The 27,997-nt window shown below is 40.7% G+C and overlaps 1 protein-coding gene and 1 long non-coding RNA gene across 2 annotated transcripts in view; one reads left to right on the top strand and one right to left on the bottom strand.

Annotated features, from left to right (window-relative positions):
* Positions 1–58: 58 nt before the first annotated feature.
* Positions 59–27,993, bottom strand: LOC112541745 (uncharacterized). Its single transcript, XR_003085706.1, has 3 exons — positions 27,879–27,993; positions 14,625–14,683; positions 59–526 (listed from the first exon to the last, which is right to left on the bottom strand). It is a non-coding gene; the product is annotated as an uncharacterized LOC112541745 (long non-coding RNA).
* Positions 27,353–27,997, top strand: part of TAC3 (tachykinin precursor 3) — a 36,189-nt gene continuing 35,544 nt past the window's right edge. The window contains exon 1 of the mRNA XM_025172529.2: positions 27,353–27,532. Within this exon, the coding sequence (XP_025028297.2) occupies positions 27,490–27,532 (43 nt within the window). The 5' untranslated portion in view covers positions 27,353–27,489. The remainder of the gene's footprint in view (positions 27,533–27,997) is intronic.

The raw sequence follows: 27,997 nt of genomic DNA, 5'->3' as shown, positions 1-27,997 counted from the left end.
CTTGACCCCTTGAAGATGTGTGGACTTCAACTCCCAGCATGAATTCTGGGAGTTGAAGTCCACACATCTTCAAGGGGTCAAGGTTGAGAAACACTGCACTAGATGGAGTCAGTCAGGCATGTCTAGTTGGGAAGAGGGCCCCAGTTTGAAGACAAACAGATTGCCTTCAATACTTCCTTCAAGGACACCCTATTATTGCAGGTCTAGGAGCTACAGCAAATAAAATGATGCTAAAAAGGACCGAATGGTGATCTTCCCCAACAAAGATTGTGCAGACTTCCCCCCAAGCTCTTCCCATTGCATTACTGATTGTCGGGTCCTAGGAAAACAATAGCAGAGGTAGCCAAAGAATATAAAGTATGATTAGCCGAAGGCTTCCTGGCCATTCCTTTTGTTCATCAGAACCACGGGCTTAAGCTTGTCTGCTCATCTTTGAATCTTCTTTGTGAACCAGAAGGAGCCTGGAAGGAGTTTGTCCTCCAGTTGTCAAAAGGCAGGATCACCTAGTAATGCTTCTGCTTCAGACCTGTTATAAAAAGAAAAGAAAAACACCATCTGTTTTTATTAGTTTGGGCTAGTGTGAGCTTGCTCCTGCTTTGCTGCTCTCTTTTTTCCAGAGCTGAAGCCGTTCAGAAGAAATGCAGATCTTCCTCTCTTTCCAACTGTTAGAGGATTCATCTGATACTGACCTGCTAGGACTGGAATGTGGGGCACAAGCTGCAAAGGAAAAGCAATTCTTCTGCCCCACCCCATTTCTGTTTCCAACCCAAAAACGTTCTCCCTATTTATAGTATTTCTCCATTAAGTAATACCTGTGCAAAAGTTGCTCCCTTAGCACATGTGGAGGTGAATGCTACATCTTGTGAATCTCTCTCTCTTTCTCTTTTTGCTATGGCAGGCAACCTTCAAGGTTCTGGCTTCCTTATTGATGCATTAGCAGGTTTCAAGATTAATAAACAAAAGATGAAGATGTTAACAAGAAGTGTGAAAATAGAAGATCAAACAGAATTGATGAATAAAATGGGTTTTAAGGTTGAGAAGAAGGTAAAATATCTAGGTATCACTATGACAAATATGAATTGTATGTTACAGGTAGTCCTCATGTAACAATCATTCGTTTAGTGGCCATTCAAAATTACAATGGTGCCGAACAAAGGGACTTACAACCAGTCCTCACACTTACAACCATCACAGCACCCCTGTGGTCATGTGATTGCAATTCGGGTGCTTAGCAACCAGTTCACACTTACGACAGTTGCAGCGTCCCAGGGTCATGTGATCGCCGTTTGCGACTTTCCTAGCCGGCTTCTGGCAAGCAAACTCAATGGGGAACTACATGATTTATTTAACAACTGTGTGATTCGTTTAACGGCCATGATGATTTGCTTAATGACAGCTGCAAAAAATGTCATAAAATCAGGTGCAACTTGCTTAACAACTGCCCTGCTGAACAATGAATTTTCTGGTCCCTATTGTGGTTGTGAAGTGAGGACTACCTGTATTTTAAAATAACTATGTTAAGACATGGAATGAAGTGAAAAAAGATATGTTAAGATGGGAGAAATTACAACTGTCATTGCTGGGGAGAATTTCTGTGATAAAAATGAATGACTTGCCTAGAATGATTTCCTTGTTTCAGACAATACCTGTTTTGACAACTGATGCACCATTTAAACAGTGACAGAAGGATATACAGTGGCAGGGGAAAAAAACGCAAGTTAAATATAAGGTGCTACAAGATGCAAAGGAAAGAGGAGGATTGGGTTTACCTGATTTGAAATTGTATTTTGCAGCTTGCTGTTTGGTTTGGATGAAAGAGTGGGTGCTGCTGAGAAATAGAAAGCCTTTGGAGTTAGAAGAACATGATCTGAGATTTGGGTGGCATGGATATTTCTGGTACGATAAAGTCAAAGTTAATGTGGACTTTAAAAATCATCATATTAGATGTGCCATATTGAGAATATGGAATAGATACAAACCCAGGTTGTGCCCAAAAACACCTTTGTGGATCTCAGCACAAGAAGCATTTTGTAGATGAGAAATAACAGGCAAACACAAATAGCTAATTTATTGCGAGATACTAGATTTCTGTCAAGGGGAATGTAGAATAAATGATGAACATGTAATTGCTAAAATGCACATATTTTTATTGACATTTGAAACAGAAGAAGAACTACTGAAAGAAAGTACAATAAAGTGGGCTAAAAACTTTGGTTAGAATATACAGATGGAACAATGGGAAAATATGTGGCTGAAAGGATTGACATTTATGCTATGTTATAATCTTAAAGAGAATTTTTATAAAATGATGTACCGTTGGTTTATGTCACCAGAAAAATTGTCTAGAATGTATAAAGGCACTTCAAATGTGTGTTGGAAATGGGAACAACAAGAAGGGACGCTTATCATGTTTGGTGGACATGTAAAAAAGCTAGAAAATTCTGGATTCAAATACACACACTGATTCAGAGGATTTTAAAGATTAATATACAATTGAGACCAGAGGATTTTCTTTTGGGATTGTTGGACAAACAGTTGGAAAAAAGTTATGGAACTTTGTTTTTGTACATGATAACTACAGCAAGATTATGGCTAAACTGGCTTCCTTGATCAAAGAAAAGACAATATCTATGTTTATTGCTGACTGGAAACCCCTTATACATTTTTTTGTGTGAAAAAAATAAACTTATGATTTATGGTTTTGATAGTTAGACCAGATAGATTATAGAAAGAAGAGAGCTACATTGTAGCCACAGAGTAAGATTTATAATTGTACTTATAACTGCTGGAAAGAAGATTGGAAGCTACTTCTTTGTATCTTTTTTCTTTCTTTTCTATTTTTCTTTTCCTTTTCCTTTTTTTCCTTTTTTGCTTTCTCTTTGCTTTCATTCTTTTTTGTTCTTTTTCTTACTTTGTATTAGTTTGTATTAGTTTTTATCTTCCTTTTTAAAAGAACTTTTTTTTTAAAGGAAGATAACACACACACACACATACCACACACACATTCTCACACACATACACACACACACACACACACACATACACACATTCTGGCTTTCTTCACTGGAGCAAGAATCATTCTATTTCTGCCTTCTCCTATAACTGAAAGTTGTATAAAATAAATCTTTAAACTTTGCCTATGTCCCGTACTACTCTTTGAACTCCAAGTCTTTTTTTTCCCATTAATTTTCTGGACTCCAGGTCAATCTCCCATTGAACTGAATGTATAATCCTCCAGACTTCATGCCTTTGTCACAGTGAACTAAATGATGTCCTTTCTGAACCTCCTGCTTTGCTCTCACTGAAACCAAGAACTCTGCCTTCCTCTCATTATGATTGCTTATTATTTGATTGCTTTCTACATTAGCTTTGAATACTATTTGGTTTATATTCTCCCACATTGTCAAATGCTTATTATTTGATTATCTATATATCATTAGTCTCAAATATTAATTAATACATTGCTTGATTAGGAGCTGATTATAGCTAGGGAACGTCTTGGACCACTTAAGGTTGTTTAACACCTATAATGTAAAGATCCCAACAAAAGTGGTATTGTGGCAAGTCCCAGTTTGTAAAAGGCTCTTCCCAAAACTCTTCTGGAGTTCAGCGTGAAAAATTAACCTAACTTGGAAAAAAGAAGACAATGCACAGTGTTCTACAATCTTTTGCTCTTTATACCCTCTCTATCAATCTTCCCTAATCAGGTGCCCTTCAGGTATTTTGGACTGCAATTCCCATTATCCCCATTTACTTGGCTGGGAACAATGGGATTGGACATTCAACATCCAATATATTTTGAATACAAGTAGGGGTGGGAGAGGAAAGAGAACAGATCCCTGTTTAGATGTATGGGCCATGCCCAGCTTGTCCCCAGGCTTTAGTATCCCTGCTGCCAAGCTAGTCTGTCTGTAAGATTTGTGATGCCAGTGCACAGAGTGTTGGGTTGGTGTATTTCTCCCTCCCCTGGTTAATGTGCTTTTGTTTTGACAAGGAGGAAAAGGGTCTGTTTAAAAATAAGTCTATTTTCATTGCAGGTGACGATCGGGAAAGTGAACTCTATAAATAAAACGGCCTCTTTGCTTCCTCTTGCCTGCTGTCTTGCCTGGCAAATCATCGATGCCTCCATTGTTAACCCCTTTGTGCCAAGGAAGCCGCCACACTTGCAGAGCCCTAATTTCCAAGAGGCCTTGCTCTTTTGCAAATGAGGTTTGGTACACAGGCTGAGTCACGCAAGTGGGCAATGAAGTGAGCAGAGTGGGCCACAAGGGCTCCCACTGCACTCACAGACACTCCCCACCCCACCCCATGCCCTGTAGAGACCTGCCATTTATGTTTCAAGTGGCCTTTTTCTTTCACACGTCTGGGAGAAGAGCTCCCTTCCCACAGCCTGCCGTCTTAATTCCAAAGAACGCTAAGATGGAACCAAGAGACGACCTAGGCAGGAATCAGGCAGATGACATGAAGGTCCCTCTTTGCTTTGGGTTAGGATGGGGGGAGTTGGAGGTGTTAGTGGGACAATTAGGGGGAGGGGGGCAATATGACTACCGGAAGAGAAAGAGAGGAGAGAGGAGGACTGGGCTAAGGCTGGGGGCAAGGTGCAATCCAGCATGGAAAGGAGGAAGTGGGGAATTTAAGATCGAGGCCTTGGAGAGCAAGAGGAGAACTTAGGCAAGCTTGCCAAGGGACCCAATGGAGGAAGAAGAAAGCAGGGAGGAACTCTGTGTGTGTATTATAAGGGAATATTTATTACGTATTGATCTATTACCCTTATGCTGGGTATACATGTCGGGGGTCTCCCCTCATTTTATCCTAACAGCCACCACCCTGTAAAATAGATTGGACTGAGGGCCTTTCTCCACCTGATCTGGACATGCTCTGCTGTGTGCTCATGGCATTGTTTTAATCTCTTCCCCAGCCCATAAATGGAAACAGGCTTCCATCATCGGTAGCTGTACCAAAGTGTTTTCCCCGTAAGCCTGTGTACAAGTGATTATGACAAAGTCAAAGTCATGTGACCAGCAATGGGTGGGAGGAGAGAGGTGCTTATTGGCCATTTCAGACAGAAGTGGGTGTGGCCCTCTCCTCCAGTCTCCAGTTGGCTCTTTTGCCACTATTCTGCTATTGTCTTTCTACACAGCTGGTCCCAGCAGTCAGGTTTCACTGGTCTACCAAAAGCATGCAGTAGCTTTAGACTTTGGCTGGCTGTACTCTAAGTGGTTTAAATTCTATGGCTTTTTTTGATTTATTGCAAGACTGAAATAGCAAAACAGTGGAAGGATGGGATCCACTGCCTCCCAAGCACAGGACAGCGGCAATTTGAAGTCAGCATTTGTAGCATATCTCTCTATCTCTCTATCACTATCTCTATCTATCTATCATCCATCCATCCATCCATCCTCTAATGTCTAGCTATCTAGAATTTTGAAAAAATGTAATGGGTGTCCTCAAAAAAAAAAAAAAAGTATTGAATGTTTTATTTAGAATCTGATATATTCCAACTCCACACTTCCCCACAGATCACAAGAGAAAATCCCCATGAAGTAAGCCACTGAACTGCAAGTAGCAGCTTTTCCACTGAAGTATTTTCAGAGTCTAGACTAATTCTGTTTGCCTGGATCCTTTTTTGTCAGGAAAAAGTACTAGGACTGTTTCCTGTTGTAGTTGCCAGTTAGCAGGTGAGGCACAGAAGTGAGTTGCCTTCTTTTGGGGAAGGCAAGTCTATGTGCTCTGAAGTACAATGTTTAATCAAGGAATGGCTGGGGCTCATGAGAGAGTGGCTGAATGCGAGGAATGTGGTCATTCTAGGACACCGGGACAAAATCCTTCTAGGGATGATGCCTATCAAAACTGAGGATATGGCCCCAAAGACCTACAAAAGTTGTTATCATGTTGCAATTTTTGACCGACAGATTGGTAAATGAATAAATACATGCCAGGAATAATTTTATTGACTATAAATTTAATACAATTTTAAATGTACATGAAATTGTTGGGTTTTGTCCTTAAGAGATTGTCGGAACCAGGTGATGGAGGAAGAAGAGTTCAGCAAATGTGAGAAAAGGCACATCAGAGATGGGGTTTGTGAGAAGGAAAGCCATAATTGGCTTGCAATAGGTCTGCCTGAGAACTTACAGTTTTCAAGATTACCCTGATTAGCAGTGTTGTCCAAACTTGGCCACTTTAAGATGAGTGGACTTCAACTCCCAGAATTCCCCAGCCAGCCATGTTGGCTGGGGAATTCTGGGAGTTGAAGTCCACTCATCTTAAAGTGGCCAAGTTTGGACAACACTGCTGATTAGTATTGTATTAAATATGTCTTTCTGAAATCCTTGTGGTTCCTACTTCTTGAATCTGCCAGCTACATTGGACTGGACAGTTCCAGTTCCGCTCACTCTTTTTAGGAGTGTGCCTTCCCCATCCCAACATGCCTTCAAAAACTAATTGTGACCCTCCACTTGGATAAAACTGTGCACTCCCAAGAAGGCCAGAAAGTGGGTAATGAAAATACCTTTCTCAGGATTAAAATTTACATTACATTAGGTACGGTGCAGGTAGTTCTACCTTTCCCCCCCCCTTAAAAGTAAAGTTGAGGATCTAATTTAGATCACTGTTGCAGCACACAGGGAGGAGAAGATTAAGCCTTTTCTTCCACACTGCAGATGTGATGATGAGGATTTCTACACAGGCAGAGGGATAGGCAAAGAGGGGGCAGAGAGTAAGTTCTTAATTATTTATTTGCACCCTAGCATCCCCCTCATGGTTGGTAGGTCATGAGGTGCTGAAGAATATATACCATTGGGCTTGCACCTTTAAAACTATCTTGAGATGTACTGTAGTAGGAAAAGGGAAGGATTAAGCCTTGTAACCCATATGCTCCAGTCCTGATCTAGACTCTTTCCCCACCCAGATTTCTTCTCAGTGAAAAATAAGACCAAGGTTGCTATGCAAAGTATGTTTCATGTTCAGGATGGCAGAAATGGAGCTGCCTGGCCTTTCTGAGCAACATACGGCGAAACGTTTAAGAGAAGAAAGAAAGCTTTCCAGGCTGAGGCACCGGATTGGCCTTCTAGTATCACACGGATTCTAGAGGATTCTGGGTTGTCAAGCTAGTGTCTTGGTCAACACTGCCAGTAGATCTTGGATTCAACTGATAGGCCCAGAAAGGAGAGAACAAGTGTCTGATTGCCTTCACAATCTGCACTTTGAGCTTTGTGTTATTCAGCAAAAATACTTCCAGCATTTATCAAGGTCCAACTGGTCCTTGCTTGGATGTCAGATTTCGTCAGTGAATGACAACATTTTTTTCCACATTGCTCATCTGCTTCCTTTTGTTTTAGGAATTATTGGTGAATGTCACTAATGTACTTATAAAAACTCACCTACTTTTTCAAGGTAACAGGGAAAGACAATATACCCCACCTGCCAGTTTTTATGAAAAAGGCAGGAGCACTGCATTGGCGGCAAATTTGCTCACTCAATGTTCATGTGGACTTATTCCAGATGGAGGCTCCTGATTGACCTTCTGATGTCACCCAATGCCATCAAGGGCATTTTTGGCCCTCCAACACTTAAAACAAGGCTGCAACTGGACAAAAGCAATCCAGTGAAACTTCTGGTCAGTACTGAATATTTGTCATGCGCTTGCTTCATATATTTTTTCTCTCTCTTGTCTGTTCTTTAACCATGCTTAAGAGGAAGCAATTTTTACAAAATAGGATTTTGTTAATAGGCTCTTGTGTGTGTGTGTTTTAAGCTGGGGAGGAAACAGGAAAAAAAGTGAAGAAGCACTGAAAGCAAGAACCCTTGTGGCTCACTACAACCAGCGTTTTGTTTCTGTGAAAGAAAAACAACGATGAGTAGAAAATGCTTTGGCAGATGAAATGGCAAAATAATCAACATTCCTTAGGTGGAGGGGTGTCATTTGTTGAATTATTAATCAACGTAAATTTACACAGAGATAAGACTAGAATATGATGAAAAATGAAGCACAACAACAAAAGAAGAGAGAGAAAAATACAGCAATAACACATTAAAACTTTGCTACTGCAAGATGAAGTGGGGATGTTCATTAGCTGAAAAGACTATAAAGAGAGCTAGATGAATTAACGGGGGAGAACATCTTTGTTAATGGCCGTTGGTCACGATGGTTCTCTAGTCCAGAGTAGGGCTCTGTAATGCTTTGATTCTGAAAAGGTGCTGTGGAGGGTGGAGGGGGGCAAAGGTCACCCCAGTCCATGGAGGGAAGCTGGGTGGCCTGGGGAAAGATACAGCCACTTCAGAAGGTTGCAGACAAATGCTAGATCTCTGCTTTTGGCCTCCAAAGCCCACTTTCTGATTGTGCTACACTAACCTCATTCTGGGCTTCTAAGAAGCATCTGCGTAGTAGCTATTGGGGGGAAAAGCATGTGGGACAAGAGAGGCTTCAGGCTAGATCCAGAAGGGCTCTTCTTTTGCTCTCATGCCACAATTCTTTCTGTTCTCAGGCTGGAAAGGAACATCCAGTCCTGTAAACCAAGGAGGCCTAACCTGCTTGCACACGTCTTAGCTTTTTTTTTTTTTCCTTGCTAGCACAGGGAATCTCCTTTTTCCTAATACCTGGGACTTGTTGTGGGCTTCACAGCTCCCAGATTCCATTCTATTTAATGACAGAGGGGGAAATCGATGGCTGCTTGGCTTTAAAGCACATCAGTAGTAATTCCGCAGGAACCCTCACCAGACAGGAAAGCAGCCGTGCTTCTCGGTCTCCTGCCCTCTCTTTCTCTTCTTGCTGGGATAACCTTTTTGTTTTCTCGCTTGCAATATCGTCTGCCCCCCTTGGCCTTTTTGCAGCCAGGAATGGAAAGCCCAGAATGTTGGGCTTGAGCAGCAGGGAGAAGCTTTATAAAAGCATTGACTTGCATATAAGTAGAAACAAACTGGTCTGTACTTGGCCGAGTAAGGATGAATGTGGCAATGGGATTGATGTAAACAGCATTCTCCAAAACAGTCCTAGCCTGGGTATGGGGGACCTCTGTTTGGTGGTTTCAATCTAGCCTGGGGAGCCTATTCCCTTCCTCAGACTTCCCTCTCTGCTCAGCACTTAGAAATGAAGGATTTGTGAGAAAGTGAGCATTTTGTCTTCCATCAGGATGTGATCAGAGGTAAGAAACTAACACTCCAAAACACTTGCGCTCCCTAGATTTGTTTTTAGTCCAGCAGCAGAAATCCTCATTGATTGGCAGTTTTAACACGACAGAAGCATGTTCATGTTTGATTGCTCTATGCCAGTGTTTCTCAACCTTGACCACTTGAAGATGTGTGGACTTCAACTCCCAGAATTCCCCAGCCAGCATGGCTGGCTAGGGAATTCTGGGAGTTGAAGTCCACACATCTTCAAGTGGTCAAGGTTGAGAAACACTGCTCTATGCATTTCCCTTCTTTATAATTTTCCCTCCTGAAGAAAAGCCAGTTTTGCCTTTGAGATGGGTAATGTTACTGGCATTGTTTTTACAGTAATTTTAGAAATGATTACAATTTACACCAATTAAAAACTGATACAGGCAAAAAAAAGAAAAAGAAAAAGAAAAAATAGAGGGTGCAGAAAAGAAAAAAATAGAAAAAAGAAAAAAGAAAGAAAAAATAATAAAGAAAAAGAAAAGAAACATATAAAGAAGTGACTTCCCCCTTCATCGCAAGTATAAACAATTTTAGTAATTTGTCACCTTCTCTTAAAATACCACAAATCCTTAAAGCTCATTGTTCAGTCCTGATCAGCAAAAGTCCATTAAGGGTTGCCAGAGATAACAACATATCTATTTTAACCTTGATCAGATAAACCAACGTTATATTCCTTCCTTTTACTTCTAACAATCTTGATCTTTAGTCTCTTCCGATAATTCTGTAGAAATATATTTCTTTTCATTTTTTCTTTGTCCCTTCTGACCACGGTGGAATGAAGAGCCGGCGAGTAGACCAGCTGTTTGTAATTCCTCTCTGGACAAGGAGAGGACTTGAGATTGCCCACAAATGCCCCAGAAAGTTGCTTCTTGCAAGGAGACCACAAGACAGCGGTCTCTGGCATGTTTAGAGCTCTGGGAGACAAGGGAATACTCATCTTGTTCAAACCATGATCGGCGCCTTTAAAAGGACACTGGATTCACATACTTCCTTTTTTAATCACTTTCAGAAATTGCTTGTTAACTGCTGTCCAGCTATTAGGAACCTTTGGATCAACAAATTTTACAGCACCAGGTGAGTTTCCTTCAATCCTTGTGAAAGAATTTTTAAATACAAGTTTAAGGATTTAATTTTTTTTCTGGAATAAACAGCAAAAAGATGATTAAAACTTTGATTTTAGAAAGTTACAAATGGACTTAGGGTCCAGATAAATTTGAAATAAGATTTCGGAATTAATTATAAAGAAACCTTCCCATGGGAAAATGCTTTTGTTTTGAATTCTTTTAAAAAAACACACAATACGGTAAGACGACTTTAAAAATTGGACACTAGACAGAACTAGAATGAACTAAAGATTACAATTGAAGGAGAAGAACACTCAAACTCAACTTACTAATACAGAATGAAGCAAAATAAGAATGAAGCAAAATATTTTAATATTGGACATATTGAAAGATATTTTTGAACAATGGACCCAGAAGTTAATTTTAAGAGTGTCTGCCTATAGATAGACTATGTTTAAAAGATGTTATGAAAGAGGAGCAAGTTTTACCTGACATGATTGAGACTGATTTGAAAGTGGATTTAAAAATGACAGGCTACAAGAATGACATGGAAAAAAATGTTACACTGGACATAGAAAGGAAACTGGCCGATGTCTTAATAATTAAAGGGATATACAAATAACAAACCAAGAGAGTGACCTGGATAATTTTCCTATACTGGATTTACAAAAGAGGCTTGTCAAAGCTTTGAAGAATTTGGTGAAACTGGCATTGTTTTTACAATGGGAATCTTTGTGGCACTTTGGTAATTCTGTTTGCCTAGGATGGCATTCTGGCCATGCCCCAGGCCACTGTGTTCAGCAAACCTGCTCTTTGAATAATGGGGAGAATCAGAATTCCTGTTTAATCCTCCTCAGGTCACAAGCTGCACAGTATCTTCCATCATGGCTTTGCTAAGCTTCCATAGTTTATAGTTTGTGAGGAACATTCAGAAACACTGTTAATGTGCAAGGGCTGCAGCCATGAGAAAAGTGATATACTGGTTGTTTATAACTTTTTGATTGAAATGCTTTTCTGGCAAACCTTGTAATCAGATGAAAATTGTGTCTTCCAATTGCATTTGCCGCATTCTGTTCCAACTCTGTCACTGTATGCAAGAGGTTATAAATTAAGCTCCAAGTCTCTCAGAGTATGTAGAGTTGAGTGCTGTAAATGTTAAGCATTATGAAAAATACATCATTTGTCCCCAAAGTGGTTCAGCTGTCATGCTCTTGCCAGTTCTCCCTCATTTTTATTTTGACCCATATTCAATAAGCAGCCTGAACAACTTGCAAACTAAATATCACAATCTCTTCAGTCTTGATATATTCTTCCAAGAGCTCATTTTTTTCATCACAACAACCCTGGCTGGGTTGAGAGATTGTGATGAATCCAGAGTCGCCCCATAGGTTTCCTTGCCTGATTGTAGACCTGATTGTAGATTTAAATTCACTTTCCCTGTTCCTGGGATCAATACCTTAACCACTATACCACATTGTCTCTTCCTGTGGTGTTATCTCTGTTGTTATCTATGTGTCAACATCCATGTGAGATTGATATAATCCAACAGTAGGCAGTGTGCTGCCCCAGCATACCCAGGCTTTGATGGCAGAAGATTCTAGGTTCCCTTTGATTTTATTTTAAGATGGTTTTAATTAATATTATAATTACTGAGAATCTGGCATCTGGAAAGCAAAGCACCAGTTTCTACTATCATCTTACTTCAGAAGAATGTCTTGTGATTCCAAATAGGTCCATAAGCTTTCTTCAGAAATAACAGTGATTGATACCTTCGGCCCAGTGCTTATTTAGAAAGTTTTCACTCCTATCTCCTCCCACCCCCAAAAGTAAGCTAGGATAATATAGAGAGCATCTTGGGGGGCTAAAGTTGGAAGGGAGCAACCTCACTAATTATCTTTCTAATAAGTGGGCATCTGGGATTGGTCAAACCCACCAAGGCAACCCATATATGAAGAAGTAAGCTCTTCCCCCTGGCATGTGGAAGACCCTTGGGGAAGGGCCTATGACATGCTCCCCAAATTCCAAATGTATATTCCCTTTCCAAGTCCAACAGTCAGACAATATTTGCAGCTGGAGTTGTGTTCTTAAGACAGAGTAAAGGATTTCATTCACCTAACTCCTACTTCATTGCCCTGCTTGACTTGATAGCATACAGATTATTTCAGGGATGAAGCTGACAGTCCTTGGAGAACTTTAGCATATGTGTCATATCTCACTTGTCTGGTATACTCAGGTTTCCATCGCTTCCATGAAAGTTCATGGTTTGAACTTTCATAGTTCATGGTTTGAACTTTCATGGTTTGTTCATGGTTTGTAATTTCATCAACCATGAAAAAGTTCATGGTTTGAACTTTCATAGAATGCTGAGCCCAAATGTAACAGCAGCACTGAGCCCATACAGTGAAAGGTTAGAGATCTTCAGCCTCCTCTTCCAGAAGCCCTCTTGGTCTACACCCCCGGCCCTGCCTTCTTTCTCCAGTGTAGCTGCTTGATGCTACCACCTATCTTCCAAGGTAGAAGAGGAATAAGGAGATAGCCCTGAAGAAAATATGTGGCAGCTGTTACAAAACATCAACTTAGCCTGGAAAGACAGGGGGAGGTGAGGTAGAACTTCAAGATTGGTCTGCCTTGACTCTCTTTGGTATAAGAGAACAGAGAAATTCTGTCAGGTTTTCAGAATTCCTTTTTATAGCCTGTATCAATAAAGTGGAGTTTACTTTATCAGACTACCCTATACAAACTAACCTATATCAATAGAGATGAGTCTTAGTATTTCTTGTGTCTGTTTTCTGACCTGATCTTCATTGAAGGGGTGACAATCAGGGGGATGTCTTTACCTGGTATACTTCCTCTTTAACCCTGGAATATGAGATATATAAGAATCTGGCATGTTTTACTGCCAAAAATGATAAAGAGGAAATAAATTTTGGAATGTTGAGGCATATGACCAGAGAAAGCAGTCCCTCCTCCTTTGGGAATTAGATCAATTTGTAAAGAGTAAGGAAGATGAACTTGATGGAGATATGCAAGTACTGTTACCTAGATAAAAGGATCTGAAACATTTTTTAAGTCCAGAGCAATGAGATAGCATTTAGAAGAGGCTGAGGCAGATGCTTCCCTAATTCACGGGGGTATAAAAAGTGGGATGGGGGGGAGAGAGAACAGCACAATCAGACTTGCAATTCTGTCATTATAACCAATCTCAGTAAATTTAGTTTTTGCCTTCCTGTGGAGTTGTCCTCTTAATCTGGTCTACCTAGTGGAGCTGACCCAATCTCACAAGGGATAATTAAAATAAACTTTATCTTAAAAAGAAGGAAAAATGAAAGCATAAAAATTTGTTTTTATTTTTAATAATCATATGCAAAAACAGTGTTGGAGGAAATAAACATATTGTGCTGCTGAAGCCAAAGACAGCATCCTAAAGGAATATCCCATACATAACTATGAAGGAGAGTTTAAGCTTGGAACAGATCACGAGGTGGAATGAATCTGCTAGTAATGCAGGGTACGCTACTGCCCAAAGATCCCAAAATGCATGAAACATTGTCATGACTGAGCTTATGTAGTGAAAATAAATCACTGGAGGCTTAGATACACACCAGGCTTAGATACACACAACCAAATAAAGTATAAAATCCTAGAGTAGAGTTCTATCTAACCCTGCTTACCTATTCCTTAGGGCAAATGGATTTCCTGAAGCTAAGGGTTCCTCTTTGCTTTCTTGGGAGAAAGGAAAATTCAATAATTTCTCCCAAATTCTTGTAGGGTTGCAGTCTTTCATCAGAGGCTCAGGAGCAATTGTCCCTTTGTTTTTTTTTTCATAACCCTACTCTTGCTTCTCTCTTTCCTACTGAAGACTCCCTGCAGTTTCTCCAAGAGTGCAAAAACTCTTCCCATGGAGTAGGGAGAGGGAACTGGGGCAATCTTGTGTTGTTACTTTGCTGCTCAGCCATCCCTCAGTCAGCAAGTTCCTACATTCGAAGGAACGTAGATTTCCTGTCTGGGCAGCAGCTATCCATTTTGTGAATGTTAGGTGGCATTGCAACACCAACAAATGTGGGGAAGTCTACATCTAATTGGCATTTTGATTGGGCAGGAAAGTTATCTCTAGCTGAGCTGCATTTTTTTGTTAGGAGCAAGTCTCTTCATGGTAAGGCGTGGATTTGCGGCAGTAACTAAACTCAGAGAGTTGACTGGTATGTCCTTGGATGCTCATGTTTTATTTTATTTTATTTTTTATTAAGTTGTAAAAAGCAAAAAGATAAAAACTAACAAGGACTAACAGTCAAGAAGAAAAGTAGAAAGCAAGAAAGCTAGACATAGAGAAAGAAAATATAAGTGGTGGAAAATAGAGAAGAAAAAGAGGGGAAAAAAAAGGAAAAAAGAAAAGACTCTTACCTGGGAGGCTCATGAATTTGAAAAACATCTAGAAGTATTTTTCTTTTCTGATTTTTTTTCTGAAAAAAAGACAAAGAAATATTTTTCTTTGTGCTGAAAACAGTTAAAAATGAATAGGGTGATTTTTGCTTTTGTTAATTAAAAAAGGTTGAGTATGGGGAGAGGGAAATATGTATGAAATCTTAAAGGGGGAGGAGAGAAAATAAGCTCGTTTGTAACTGCTGTAAAAAAGATTGGAAGCTGCTTCTTTTTTCTAATATTTTTTCTTTTTTCTTTTCTGTACCTTTTCTTTCATCTTTCTTTCATTTTTCTTAACTTTCCGCTTTATATTCTTTCATGTTTCTTTTATCCAGGTAAAAAAAAATTAATAAAAATTATCCAGAGGTATTTTCCAGGGATTTAATGGCAACATGTCAAATAGCAGTGGAGATCAGAAGCCCTCTTTTCCCCAGGTTTGGCTGATTTCCAAGGGGCAACCTTTCAAAAAATGTCCCTGATGTAACCAAGTTGGATTACAATCCTGCTGTCAGTACAAAGTTCTCTATCTCTAGCTATCTATCTATCGTCGTCATCATCATCATCTCTCTCTCTCTCTCTCCTATCTATCTATCTATCTATCTATCTATCTATCTATCTATCTATCTATCTATCTATCTATCAGAGATCTATCTATCAGAGATCTATCTATCTCAAGTGGACCAAAAAATGTGTGCCCCAAATTGATTTGTGCTGTGAGTTGAACTGCTTAACCTAAACAAAAACTTGTCTTAAGGAAGATCCAGCTTTTTCATGTATTTTTCAGCCTCCATGTGATTGTCCACATGATATTGGCAAAGCTCATCAACCTTGGCCAGCAATGATGGTACTTATAGTCCACAGTACTGGGGGGTCCTTGTTTAGGGAAAGCTGCTGCATATACCTATCTAGCTTAAAATTCCAGCTATATATTCTTGCATTCACTTTGTAATGTCATTGTAATTTTAGTGTGGAAATGTGTATTTCTTCCATCACGTTTGTGTGCTTTTTCCAGTAGCTCACATATATTTTGCTTTAAGAGGCCAATTAATCCCATCTTCAGTGGCAAACCACAGGATACTTGGCTTGGCCATCTAATCATTGCCAGCTACTCAGCAGTTGCAGCTGCTTCCCTGGGTGTGTGAAAGTGGTTCTGAGATGGTGAGTTACAAGAAGAAGCTAAAATCCAGCTGAAACTGCCATTGCAGAGGATGAGAGAAAAAGCTGAACAGCAGAAAGTTAATTGAAAGATCTGAAAGGGATGAGACTGCAGATATCTTTGGGTTTCTCAGTGATACATGCTCTTCTCTTCCTCTGGATCCTATATCCTTCTCTGTATGGAGAACCTTTTTTTCAGATTCTGAAGATAGATATGCCTAGCAGGCCCAGAATTGAAAATCTATCAAAGCATTTCTGCTGACTCAAGTGCATCTTTGCTGATTTGTAGTTCAGAGACAGGAGTGAGGAAGATGTAGTTCTCCAAAGTTCTGGAATTCTTCACCCCTCTGAGTTGGGGGTGCTGGAAGTTGTAATTGAAGGAATATTGAGTGCTTTCCTACTGCCCAAGTTAGTTACATATTTTCTGATGTCTAATCTTTTTATCTGTTACTAGAATTCTATGTGTAATTGACTGATTCACTGTGTGCCATCAAGTTGGTTAGTGACCACATAGATAGGCTATCTCCATGATGATCTGTCCCTAACCTGGTCTTTCAGGTCTTCCAACAGTGCACCCATCACCACTAACTGAATCCATCCACGTTTCTGCTGGTGGTCCTCTTCTCTTTTCCTTCCACTTTTCCCAGCATTAGAACCTTCTCCAGAGAGCGAGGTCTTTGCATAATGTGTCCAAAGTAGGATAATTTGAGCCTGGTCATTTGTGCCTTGAGTAAGAAGTCTGGGTTGATTTGTTCAATGATCATTGGTTTCTTTTCTTGGCTGTCCACAGTATTCTCAGGAGTCTTCTCCAACACCAAAGTTCAGAAGCATCAATAATCTTCCTATCCTGCTTCTTCAAAGTCCAACTTTTGCTTCCATAAAGTATCACGGGGACTACTTGTGTATGTTTCCCAAAGCACACTGAGAGAATGAACCTGTGTGCAATGTGTGTGCGCGCGCACATGCATATATATAAAAATACACAATCGTACGGAGGTTGTGGATGAAGTCTGTGAGGAAGTTCCTTCTCCATTGCAAGTGATTATATCATATGTGATTATATCCTATGTCTGCTGTGAGACACACTCCTGGTACTTGCATTAACAGTGACACCAAGATAGCACTGATGCATTGCAAAACTACTGATTTGTAGCCTAGGGAAATGAGGGTGCTTTTTGTTGGAAAATCCACTTCTATATCACTGCTTCTTTGCACTTTCTCAAACTCTTGGCCCTTAGAGATCCCAGACATAGACAAAGTTAGTGTTGGGATTTCTACCTAGCTACCTGGCTACCTAGCAGGCCTCTAACTGGTTAGACTGATATTCCCAAAATTGCCTTCACTTCCAGTTCCTCTCTCTCTCTCTCTGCATTGATAATTGAGTGAACACGATGTGTATGGACTAGCAGATTACAGGGGCTTTCATTCTTTTACTTAGAATGCAGCTAGATCAGGTTTTTGGCTTCCAATCTAAATGAGATTTCCTAATAAAGATTTGGCTTCTTGTGTTTAAAAGGTAAGCACCAGCCTTCAGAAATCCTTCTGTGAATTGATCTCTTATTTTTTTTTTCTGCACATATATTCTGCTGTATAAAATTACATTGTTTTCCCCTCCTGCACTTCTGCACTAGGAACGGCATGGGCATCTCCTGTGTTTTGGGTTTTTATTGGAGTAGGTGACTCCCCACCATGTTTCCTGCTTCCCGTCTTGCACTCAGCCAGTGATAATGAACTCCTGAAAGAATTTGCAGGAAGGTGAAGACTACATAATGGATTTTACTGTGCATTGGGCAGGCTAGGTTAAATGTGCACTGAGAATGCAGAAGGAATACGTTGTGATGGGTCATGGCTTTAGGTGTGATTCAAGAGGAAATGATCATAGATATCTCACACAATGTCTTGTTTCTTTCAAATGTGAACAAGGAAGATGAACAGGCAGTGATTCTCCTTAAAATAGCATCAGTGTTCCGAAAGGAATAGTTCCATGAAAGGCAACAAACTCTCACTGCTGTCCCTTGCATGTCTCCAGACTTCACTCCAAATAAAAAAATTCTGGCTGAATATCACCTCCATGATGACTAGTGATCAGTCACACTTTAATTGAACCTGTAACGTGGGCTTAACAAGAAGAGTGTAAGATGTCTCTGGAATGTGCTAATAAAATGGAAATGCCTGTCCCTCTCATCACTTGCTAAAGCAATTCTTGACCACAGGCATGCAACTTTCTAGTGAATGTCGGAGGAAAGGGACTTGTCTCACCCTTTCCACACAAATATGTACAAGTGCCACCCAGCTCTTGCTATAGCAATATCAGCTGTCTGAATCAAGATCGTCCTACTGAGCTGTATCTTGCTTTGCTTTGTGTGGAGCAGTGGTCTATCAAAGCATGCTCAGACTAAGTCAGAGTGGTCTTCTTTCTTTTTTGTTCTAGCACGGATGTTGGAAGCCATTGGAAAGTGTGGAATAGTTAGGAAGGGGAGAAGGGAAAGGAAGTGTTAATTGCATACTTCAGTACAGCGGTCACACAGTTGCCTAAAATGGGGAACCCGTAAGATCATTGAATCCAGGGTTCATGCTGCCCAACTGGCCACAGCCCTTTGGAAGAAAAATTGGGTTGCTAGAATTGATGGTATTGAGGCCCTTTAGCTCATTGGCTTTTTCAGCTGTATGAATCTGATGATTTCCCAGAAGGTGGGGAAGTTTACATTCGTTCCAAACTCTGTGAGTCTAGGATGATAACAATAACACCTCCTGAGAATACATGAATTTTGGGGTTGCGTTCACCTGGAATGTAGGTGAGGGTAAACTACTACTCTGAAAATCTCTGCTTTTGGAGGCTATATAGAGGCACCTGGTTAATCCTACCTTACTTTTCTCTACGGTTTTCTTTCTTTCTAAACAAAAATCCAAAGAGCAGAACTAGTGGGTAGTTCTGGGCAGTTTACCCTTCTACCGATTCAACGTCATCCTTGATTTCCCTCTTTCTCCGCATCCTTTTTCACCATTAGCACTTGGTTAGCCTGCTGGGAAACTGATGGCAAACTGATTCAATGATGGATTTTTATTACTCCAGAACAAAGGAGAAAAAACATGGAAGCTCTTATGCTGTCATTAGCCCCATGGAGATAAAACTCATGGGCTGTAAGGTAGACAAGTTAAAATTAAGATAAGAGATGCTAAGGGTGACTGACAGGTAGTTCTAATGTATAAGGGAGAAACTTCTCTGCCATGAGTTTGTGGCTGACTGGAGTTTTCATCACAAAATAAAAAGAAAAGAACAGAACTCATTTGTTTCCTTTAATAAAGAAAGTGCCTGTTTGGAAACAGTGTGTTTTTATTCCTGGGTCTTTATACTTGTCCAGGGGGATCATTTAGGGCAGTGTTTCTCAATGTTGGCAACTTTAAAATGTGTGAACTTCAGTTCCCAGGCTGGCTGGGGAATTCTGAGAGTTGAAATCCGCACATCTTAAAGTTGCCAAGTTTGAGAAATACTGATTTAGGGCATATATCTCTGTCAAATCCTGAAATGGATTTTATAGTCATTTCCACCTCCTTGGGAACGGTAGTTCTGTGCAGATGCATGCACTAGAGCCGGAGTTGCATGGAAAGGCAATCTGAGTGCCTCTAATAGGCAGGCCAGAATTTCCAATAGCCAGTTGTTTATATGAACTGCACCACCAATTTAATACTCCTGACATGAACAAAGTAACCCAAAGCAGGGATTGTTTGGGGGAAGAGTTTCCCGAGTTAATAGCTAGCTACTCTTCTGGTGCTCACACACACCCGTTGGAAGTCTGAAAGTGGTGATCAATGACTCTGCAGCATTACAACTGAAGTCCTGGGATTTTTCTTGCCTGGGATGCGCATCTCTGCATTTCAAGGAATGCCCACGGCGTTGGCTTCACTTTGTCATTATGGAGAATGTTTCCTTACCACGCCCTTTCCTCCCAGCAAAGTCCTGAAAACTGTGAAAAGCAGCTTGCAAACTATACCTGAAGATAGGGATGCAAAGGAAGGTTACCCTCTGTTGGAACAGTTTACAAAAGCTTGCAAATCCCATGGGTTGGGATGTGGCAGAGGTTTTTACACGGCAGGATTGTTGGCTCCATTCTGTTGTAAATCTCAGGGGGAAAATGGGCTGAGAATTCTGGAATCCTGAGTGGGAATTTTATCCAAGATCTGACAAGCCTAAAGTCTGCCCACTGTGGCACTAGAGAAGAAATCTCAGGAATCTCTGGAGGAAGAAGTCCTGAAAAATATACAAAGCCTACATGATATACATGGAGGTTTTTTGGGGGAAGTAGGACACTCTTCTTTATTGGAGGTGTGGAAACAGAGAATGGATGGATGGCCATCTGTTGGGATCTGTAATAATGGATTCCTGCACTGAGAATTAGACTAGACCATTACCAAGGCCCCTTTCCGTTCTATAATTTTATAAGAGGTGAGCCAATTTGGATGTCTGGTGCGCTTGGAGAGGGTCTTTAGCTAATTATGCCACTGTGGCCCTAATTGGAATTGCCATCCCTCCTCCCATGCCTGTTGTTTGGCTTCTCTCCAGTTGAGAAGAGCAGCTATAATTCTGATCAAGGGAATATTTCTGAGTAGGAAACGCTGCTGTGGCAAAGTTCGAAAAATTTCCATGCTACAATTCTGATTCAGAGCTTCTCCTTTGCAGCATCTCTGAAGTAAAAAAAAAGAAAAGAAAAAGAAACCACACACACACACACACACACACACACACACACCAAAACCCTGCCATCTAGTTGTGGACATTCCTGCTATACATAGATTCCTTACTTTTAAAATTGGGAGGCAGAAGTATGATAGCTCTGTGTATGTCTTGTCCAACTTGTATGCTGTTGTGAGTTGTAAATCACATACAATTTTACATAATTTATAATAATTATAATGGTAATGGATGAAGGGATGGACTCAAAGATGGCAGATTGCATCATAACCCCAAATGCATGTGATCAGTTCCATGCCTGAAAAGGTTGCTCTGTTCAGACAAGAAGCCTGAAAAAGCTTTTCTTTGTAACAGAGGTGGTTGTTTTGCTGATATCCTGGTTCCATCTTTCAAAACTGACCTCTTAAGTATTTTGCTTAGTTGAAAGTATGTTCTCCTATTATTCAACCGCTATCGGTGGAAATCCCAGTTCATTTTAAGCAGCTCTAAACACACATCACCACCTCCTCAAGCTGCCTCTTTCTTTCTTTGACAAAGGAAAAGACAGTGGGCCTCTTGGGATTTGGCAGAAAGTCTGTCAAGCCTTGGAGAATTAGTAATTCATCCTCAACAAAGTTAGATACCTAGAAAAGGAAGTAGATTCACAAAGTGAATTGGTTTGCCAGATTCCCCCTTTGACATTTATACTTCTTTGTCTTTCTTCTGAGCTCCACAGCACATAATATATTGGATGTATCTCAGTTATGGTTCCATGGCATTCTCACTTTAAGCTTGGGAACCAACTCACTGGTGAGCAGGAGACCATCTGCACTAGCATTGTATCCCAGGATGGTGATAGCTTACACACACAGCACTTGAAGCACTCGCCAGTGAATTCTCCTGGCATAATTTTCATCTTAAGATTCTACATTTATTCAGGCTGCCTGTTATTTTGGGAGAAAAAAATTGTCTCTCCTACCCTTACGGTTGGAAGGTTCAATCTATACAACTGGTAAGTTGGGTGACAATTGTCTGATTCACATTTGACCTTTTCAGAAAGAATTGATTTGTAAGCAGGAAATTCTTGTTTTCACCCCATTTTCTATCATTGATAGATAGGAATATTGGATTGAACTGGTTTTTGCAGGAGGTTCCATGGCTTACAAATTAATGGTGTATTTCAACTCTATTTTTATTCTATACCTGGCCTGCACAACAGCCACCAGTGTGGTTTGAGAAATAACCAATCCACTGCCACCAAATGTCACTGCCACCAGGAAGGATCTGTCACCTCTGCCTTTTCACAGCCGCCCTGAAAGACATGCTGCTGAGCACCTCCAACACCTCCAGGCCTCATGGACGTGGACAGATCCTTTGCTGCTGCCACGCTGCTAGCTGCCAAATAGTTGACTGGCATGCCAGCTCTTCCTTTGTGGCCTGCAATTATTTTTAAGGTGATGTCAGCCCTTGGAGATAGTCCAGACAAGAAGCACCAACCATGAGAACTAACACTACCTTTATTGTAAGGTTACAGTGATACAATCTTGCAAGTCTGAAAGCACTTCTCCTGTTATTTGCCTTTACTTTCCAGGGAACTAGGGAGGGTCCCTTCTGAAATGCTTTCCACACCTCCATTCCTTCTGTGGGCTCAGCTGCCTCTTATCTGACCATAGTCTAGTCTGCGGCTCTTCCTCCTCCTGTCTGTCAAGGACATTCTCATGGATCATTACTGGTATCAATGTGTCTCTTTTCCCTCTACAAGTTGTGCCAGCCTGTTCCATGCCTTTACTGTAGACATTTTAATTTAGAGCTTCTACTGTAGATGTTTTTATTGTTGATTGTTATTGTAAACTTCTGTGAACCTGGAATTGATTCAGTGGTATACAAATGGAATATCAATCAATCAGTCAATCAATCAACCAATGTGCCTCCCATTCATTGCATTGTTGTGCAGCTAAGAGAAGACCTCAAGCTTTCCTTGCTATTTTAATTTCCTTTTTATTTTAACCAGACCCTGCACTGTGGTGGTCAAAAACAATATGAAGTGGAACCAATTTTTTCCTCTGCCTGGTGCAGCTTCACCAGGAGGATCTGGGCTCTGCCTCTCCTTAGGGAAGTCATTAGAACCACCCACCTTCTGAACAGGAGAAGAAGAAGCAGAAAACTAATTACTGCCTTTGTAAATAGACAGCAGCTTTAATGACATATTATTGCGTTAATTGACTTATGCAAGTTGCTCTGTGATCCTTGTGAGATGGAGAGCAGGATAAAAATACTGAAAATAATAATAAAACAATCAGGCTACTTTTCATACCCAGGTGGATCTGAACAAAGCTAAAGAAAGGTTAGAACTCATGCCATGCAGAGGAATGCTTCTGCACAATTTGTTCTTCCAGTTCTTATTTAATCTAGTGGAAGATGATTAATTTGCTTCCAAAACTGCCTTCAAAAGAGAAGAGGGCTTCTGAGAGTATCCCATAGGTGGAGTGGGGTGTACTGACATTTATTTAACCATGGGGTTGAGGGGTGCTGTGTGAACGTCTTGTCTTCTGCTGAACATGCACAAAGAGAATAGGTCATTATCTGTAGCATCTGCCAGTGGGAGAGTGTCAACTGGTATGTAAGGAGACACTAATCCTTCTCAGGCTGTCTTCTCTGTTGTGACTTAGCATCCTACCATGACAAGGAAGACTATGAGCAAAAGTTGTAACTTGGGAATTCCAAGTTAAAATGGTTTGATTTTGTCTTTGTTTCACCCATGTCCTGATGGACCTTGGACAATATGTTTTGGGAGAGAAGTCTTAACATTGGCCTGGATGGGGCTTCTTTTTAAATAAGATGGTCTTGTCTAGAAGGATGGAGCGAGAAAGGAAGGCAGGAAGAAACCCTTTTTACAGAACCCAGGAACTCTCTCAATGATGTGACCAGCATGTTTGGAGGAAAGGAATATACTAAAAAGAGTGGCCTTCCTTATCTCTGTTGCTTTATCAGCACAGGGCACCTTTTATGTTCTTTTCTGGTTATTTTTAGGCAGCCCATTCCTCTCCAATGTAGCTTTTCATGCAAAATTCCCTGGAGATGTGCTCAGTAAATCAGTACTGGAAGATTAATACAGTACCTCCTTATTTTAACTGTTGAAATAATGATAGCCCCCCAAATTGTTTTATAACTTCTAATATTCTGTGTAGGGATTCTTAGAAATGAAATATAGTGCAATCCTATACAGTATATATCTAATCTGAAATAAATGAATATTACTCCCAGACTTACGTGTCATATAATGACAGGCTTTTAAAGAGATAAAATCAGTCTCCTGGAGGGTTAAAATTGAAGAATTAGCACTTCCTCCTCTTAGCCACAGCATCAATGCCATGTGGGTAATGTGTAGTTACAGACTGTGTTTGTGCATTTTCACATCATTATTTGTTTACGGTTTGCTCCTATGGCATGTTTAAAAGGAAGTGAGACCTACATTTTAATGGGATTTATCCCCACATAACATTACCTAAGTGGTTGCAGAAATGGACTGTTATTCACCAATAGAATACCAAGAGAAACCAAACAGAACTACCAAGAAAAAAAACAAAACAAAACCCCCACCCCCACCAACACTGGCAGGGCAAGCCACTGTATATAAACAGAGAGCTAACTCCACTCCACTCTAGCACTGAAGACGTTACCTAGCCGGGTAATGAAATGTCTGCAAGCAAACAGCCAAGCTCAGAGAACCCCAAGCACTCCACAGTTCAACCCTGAGCTACACATATTCGCTTCTACTGGTACCATGTATGGGTGTCAAGCGCTTCAGAAAGCACACAGATGGGAGAAAAGTGCATGCAGGCAAACCTCCACCAAGGAACAACTATTCTTTCTACATGAATGCCTAAGACAGCACACCCTGTCCACCAGCGTCAGATACAAACCTCCAAAAAACTGCACAGCTGGATGGAAAATAGTGCAAGAAAGCAGCCGTAAAATGACATGACTAATGATCATGGATGCACACCTCAGACCTAATAAATGCCAGCATGCCATAGACAACCTCAAGGAGCAACTGGAACAAACCATGACCCCAGAGCACACAAATATACTGACAACCACTATCAAGACCACATCCCTAAGACAAGCTGAGAAAAGAAAAGCAAAACTTTAAACTAAACTGCTCAAACTAAACCCCAGAAACAAAGAGGTACCTGAACCTGAATGGGTAATCAACATGTCCATCCGACCACTATCCACTGCAGAACACAATATCCTCCAGAAAGGCCTCAACTATAACACGGACAATGCTAATCAGCTAGAATTCTGTGCAGCCTTAGAAGCAGCATTTAAAACTACAGGACTTAACACAGAGACCCAAGAAACATAAGGCAGACAATCATACCACAGATCAGAGGAACACAGTATCAGCATCAACTCAAAGCAGACAAGAGAGCAGCCCCCAATAGCCTAAGGAAGGACCAAACCAACATCATCCTCCCAGCAGACAAAGACCGAACTACAGTCATTATGGATAAATCATGATACTTGCAAAAAGCCAAAAAATTATTAGAGGACAAAGAAACCTATATCCCAGTTAACACCAACCCAATATAGAAACTAGACAACCTAAGCAAGAGAACCCTTAACGACCTAACCAAGAAAGGCCAGATCACAAAAGAGGAACAGTGGCTGATGAAAAGCAGTGGGCCCATCCTCCCACGTTTCTATGGATGACCAAAAATACACAAGCCTGACATACCTCTCTGACCAATTGTATCTTTACTAGGGACTCCAACATACAACATAGTGAAAGAACTGACAAAAAAGCTTGGACATCTCACAGAGAAGAGTGAATATTCTATCAACTCCTCACTGCAGTGCCTCCATAAAATCAAAGATGAAGATGAAATTATGGTCTCATTTGATGTCACAGCACTCTTTACATCCATAAACCCAGAACTAGCGAAAGATCCATATCAGCAGCACTACGCAACACACCCGACCTAACCAAATACACCCAGATCGAAATACCCAGAATCATGGACCTCATCAACCTCTGCCTCACCACCTACTGTATTTTCAGTCTGATGGACAAATATACCAACAAATCAGAGGCACACCCATGGGATCACCACTGTCAGGACTCATAGCAGAGATTGTAATGCAATGCCTAGAAGCTATAGCACTTCCACGCATACAACCAAAAGTATGGATCCGGTATGTAGATGACGCCTTCATTATAATAAAAAAGGAACCACTAGAGAAGACACATGAAACCATCAACAACATCTTCAAAGGAATAAAATTTACCAGAGAGGGAGAAAACAACAACACTTCCTGGATATCCTCATCAGCAGAGGAAACAACAACAGATTAGAAACCCAAGTCTATCGGAAGACAACCCACACTAACCAAGTACTCCATGACCAAAGTAACAACCCAACCTCCCACAAGAGGAGCTATGTAAGAATATTATTCAGACGAGCACAAACACATTGCAGCAACCCAGAACAGCAGAAAAAGGAAACAGACCACCTATACAACATCTTCCAACAAAATGGATATCCACGCAACTTTATCAAAAAGAGCCTGACCACTCAACCTACTACAACACAACCAACACAAGCTATGAAAACAATCACTGTGCCATACATCAGAAACGTCTCAGAAATTACCAACAGACGATTACAACCACATGGCATCTCTATAGCACACAAACCAACTAAAGCCCTCCAAAACATCTTAAGTAAATCAAAAGACCCAGTAGCCCAAGAAGAAAAGAACAGGAGTCATCTACAACATACAGTGTATGGACTGTAACAACCACTATGTAGGACAGACAAGCAAAAGGTTAGCAGAGTGCATCCATGAACGCCAACTAGCAGTCAGAAGACACAATGACAACTCCTTAATCTCACAACACATGGACAGACATAACCATAGTTTCAACTGTCAGCATCTTAGGCCAAGCTAAATCCAAAAATGCTAGGGAATTCCTAGAAGCTTGGTATTCAGACAAGGTAGCCATCAACAGGCACATAGAGATAAACAACAACTACACACTATTCAAAAGAGACAATAAAAAGGAAACAAAAGACCAGAACATCTCCTCATGAGCAATCATCACCCAGATAAGCAGAGATTAACACTAAGATTAGCACCAGACATACAATCAGCAGTAAACAATACCCTAATCAAGGAACTACCAGGAACACCCCCCACCACCACCACCACCAACACAGGCAGGGCATATAAACAGAGAGCAAACCCCACTCCATTCTAGCACTGAAGATGTTACCTAGCCAGGTAATGAAACGTTTGCAAGAAAACAACCAAGTTCAGAGAACCCCAAGGACTCCACAGTTCAACCCTGAGCTACACATATTCTCTTATACTCTTATTCACCAAATTGACACAGTAATAAAAGTAACAAGTCTTTTGAGTGCCTCAAGACACTGGGTGCGTTTTGCTGCAAGAGACTTATATGGGTTCCCCCCATATTCCTCAGTAACTGTGTTTATGATTACAGCTTTAAGAGGGGTTTTAATGGAGTTTTTGGTCAAATTGTTTGGGAGCAAATGCCACTGATTCCAGCTTAAATTTTACCAAGAGTGCTTTGGCATGTAGCTAATCATTAATATTTGGGTTGTGTAGTGATTTTCTCTTACTTGCATTAATTAAGGCCCAGTTGATAATATTATCCACCTAGTGAAATTTTATGTTGTAAATACCCCCACATATACATGGCTGATAGGGCAAAAGTTGATGGGTCAAAATCTGAAACATCACAGAGCTGTTGCAGGAGGATACCAGGAGTTGAAGTGGCATCAGTTGGAAGGGGAAGCAAGATCTATATTTTTTATATGCTTGTGAGAATGTGTTGAACTTTGTATTTGATCCTTTCCTCTGTAGAATCGGAAAAGAACATAGGTTAATCCGGGAAGTAATGACTTCTCTAGGCCATCCTATGTAGCTCAAACTTTGGATCTGCCTCTCTAGCTTTTGCAGCTCAGGGATCTGTGGCCCTGTCTTAGATCTTGGATGATACACGTCTCCAGAAAGGCCGGAAGTATCATGCGGCAAGGTAAATATTTCTTAATGAGACAGCTTTGTGGATTGAGTAGCTATATTTGTCTCAGTAGGCTATGATGAATCATCTTGTTTTTCCTTTCCTTGGAAGCTGGGACAGTTGAAACACTCTTTCAGTCAACCCAAGGGCAGCTGTCTAGAACCACCTAGGACTACAGTTCTCAGGGCAAATACAGGATGTGTTGATCTCCAGGAGTTTAAAAGTCCTGTGGTGTCAGAAAAAAACTCTGGGGCCTGAAAACATGCTTTTGTAAAATATGGCTCCCCCTGAATATAGGCTTCAGGGAAGAATGTGCCCCTCCATGGTCCCACAGATCATTCTTCCCTCTCTATGTACTTACACTTTGCACTCTTTCCATTAGTTGTGTCAAATTTGATAAGTCATGTTCTGTTCTGAAGAGTTGCACCCAGGCAATGACAGCTTATCTTCTTGTCAGCAGGAGAGCTCCCAAGAGTAGTT

This window comes from Python bivittatus, unplaced genomic scaffold (genome assembly GCF_059951505.1).
Source record: "Python bivittatus isolate LINGU-HERP-01145 unplaced genomic scaffold, Pbiv_v1 ctg000220_np1212, whole genome shotgun sequence".
NCBI classification, from domain to species: Eukaryota; Metazoa; Chordata; class Lepidosauria; order Squamata; family Pythonidae; genus Python; species Python bivittatus.
The sequence above is the reverse complement of the archived record's forward strand: the minus strand, read 5'-3'. Positions and strand labels throughout refer to the sequence as shown.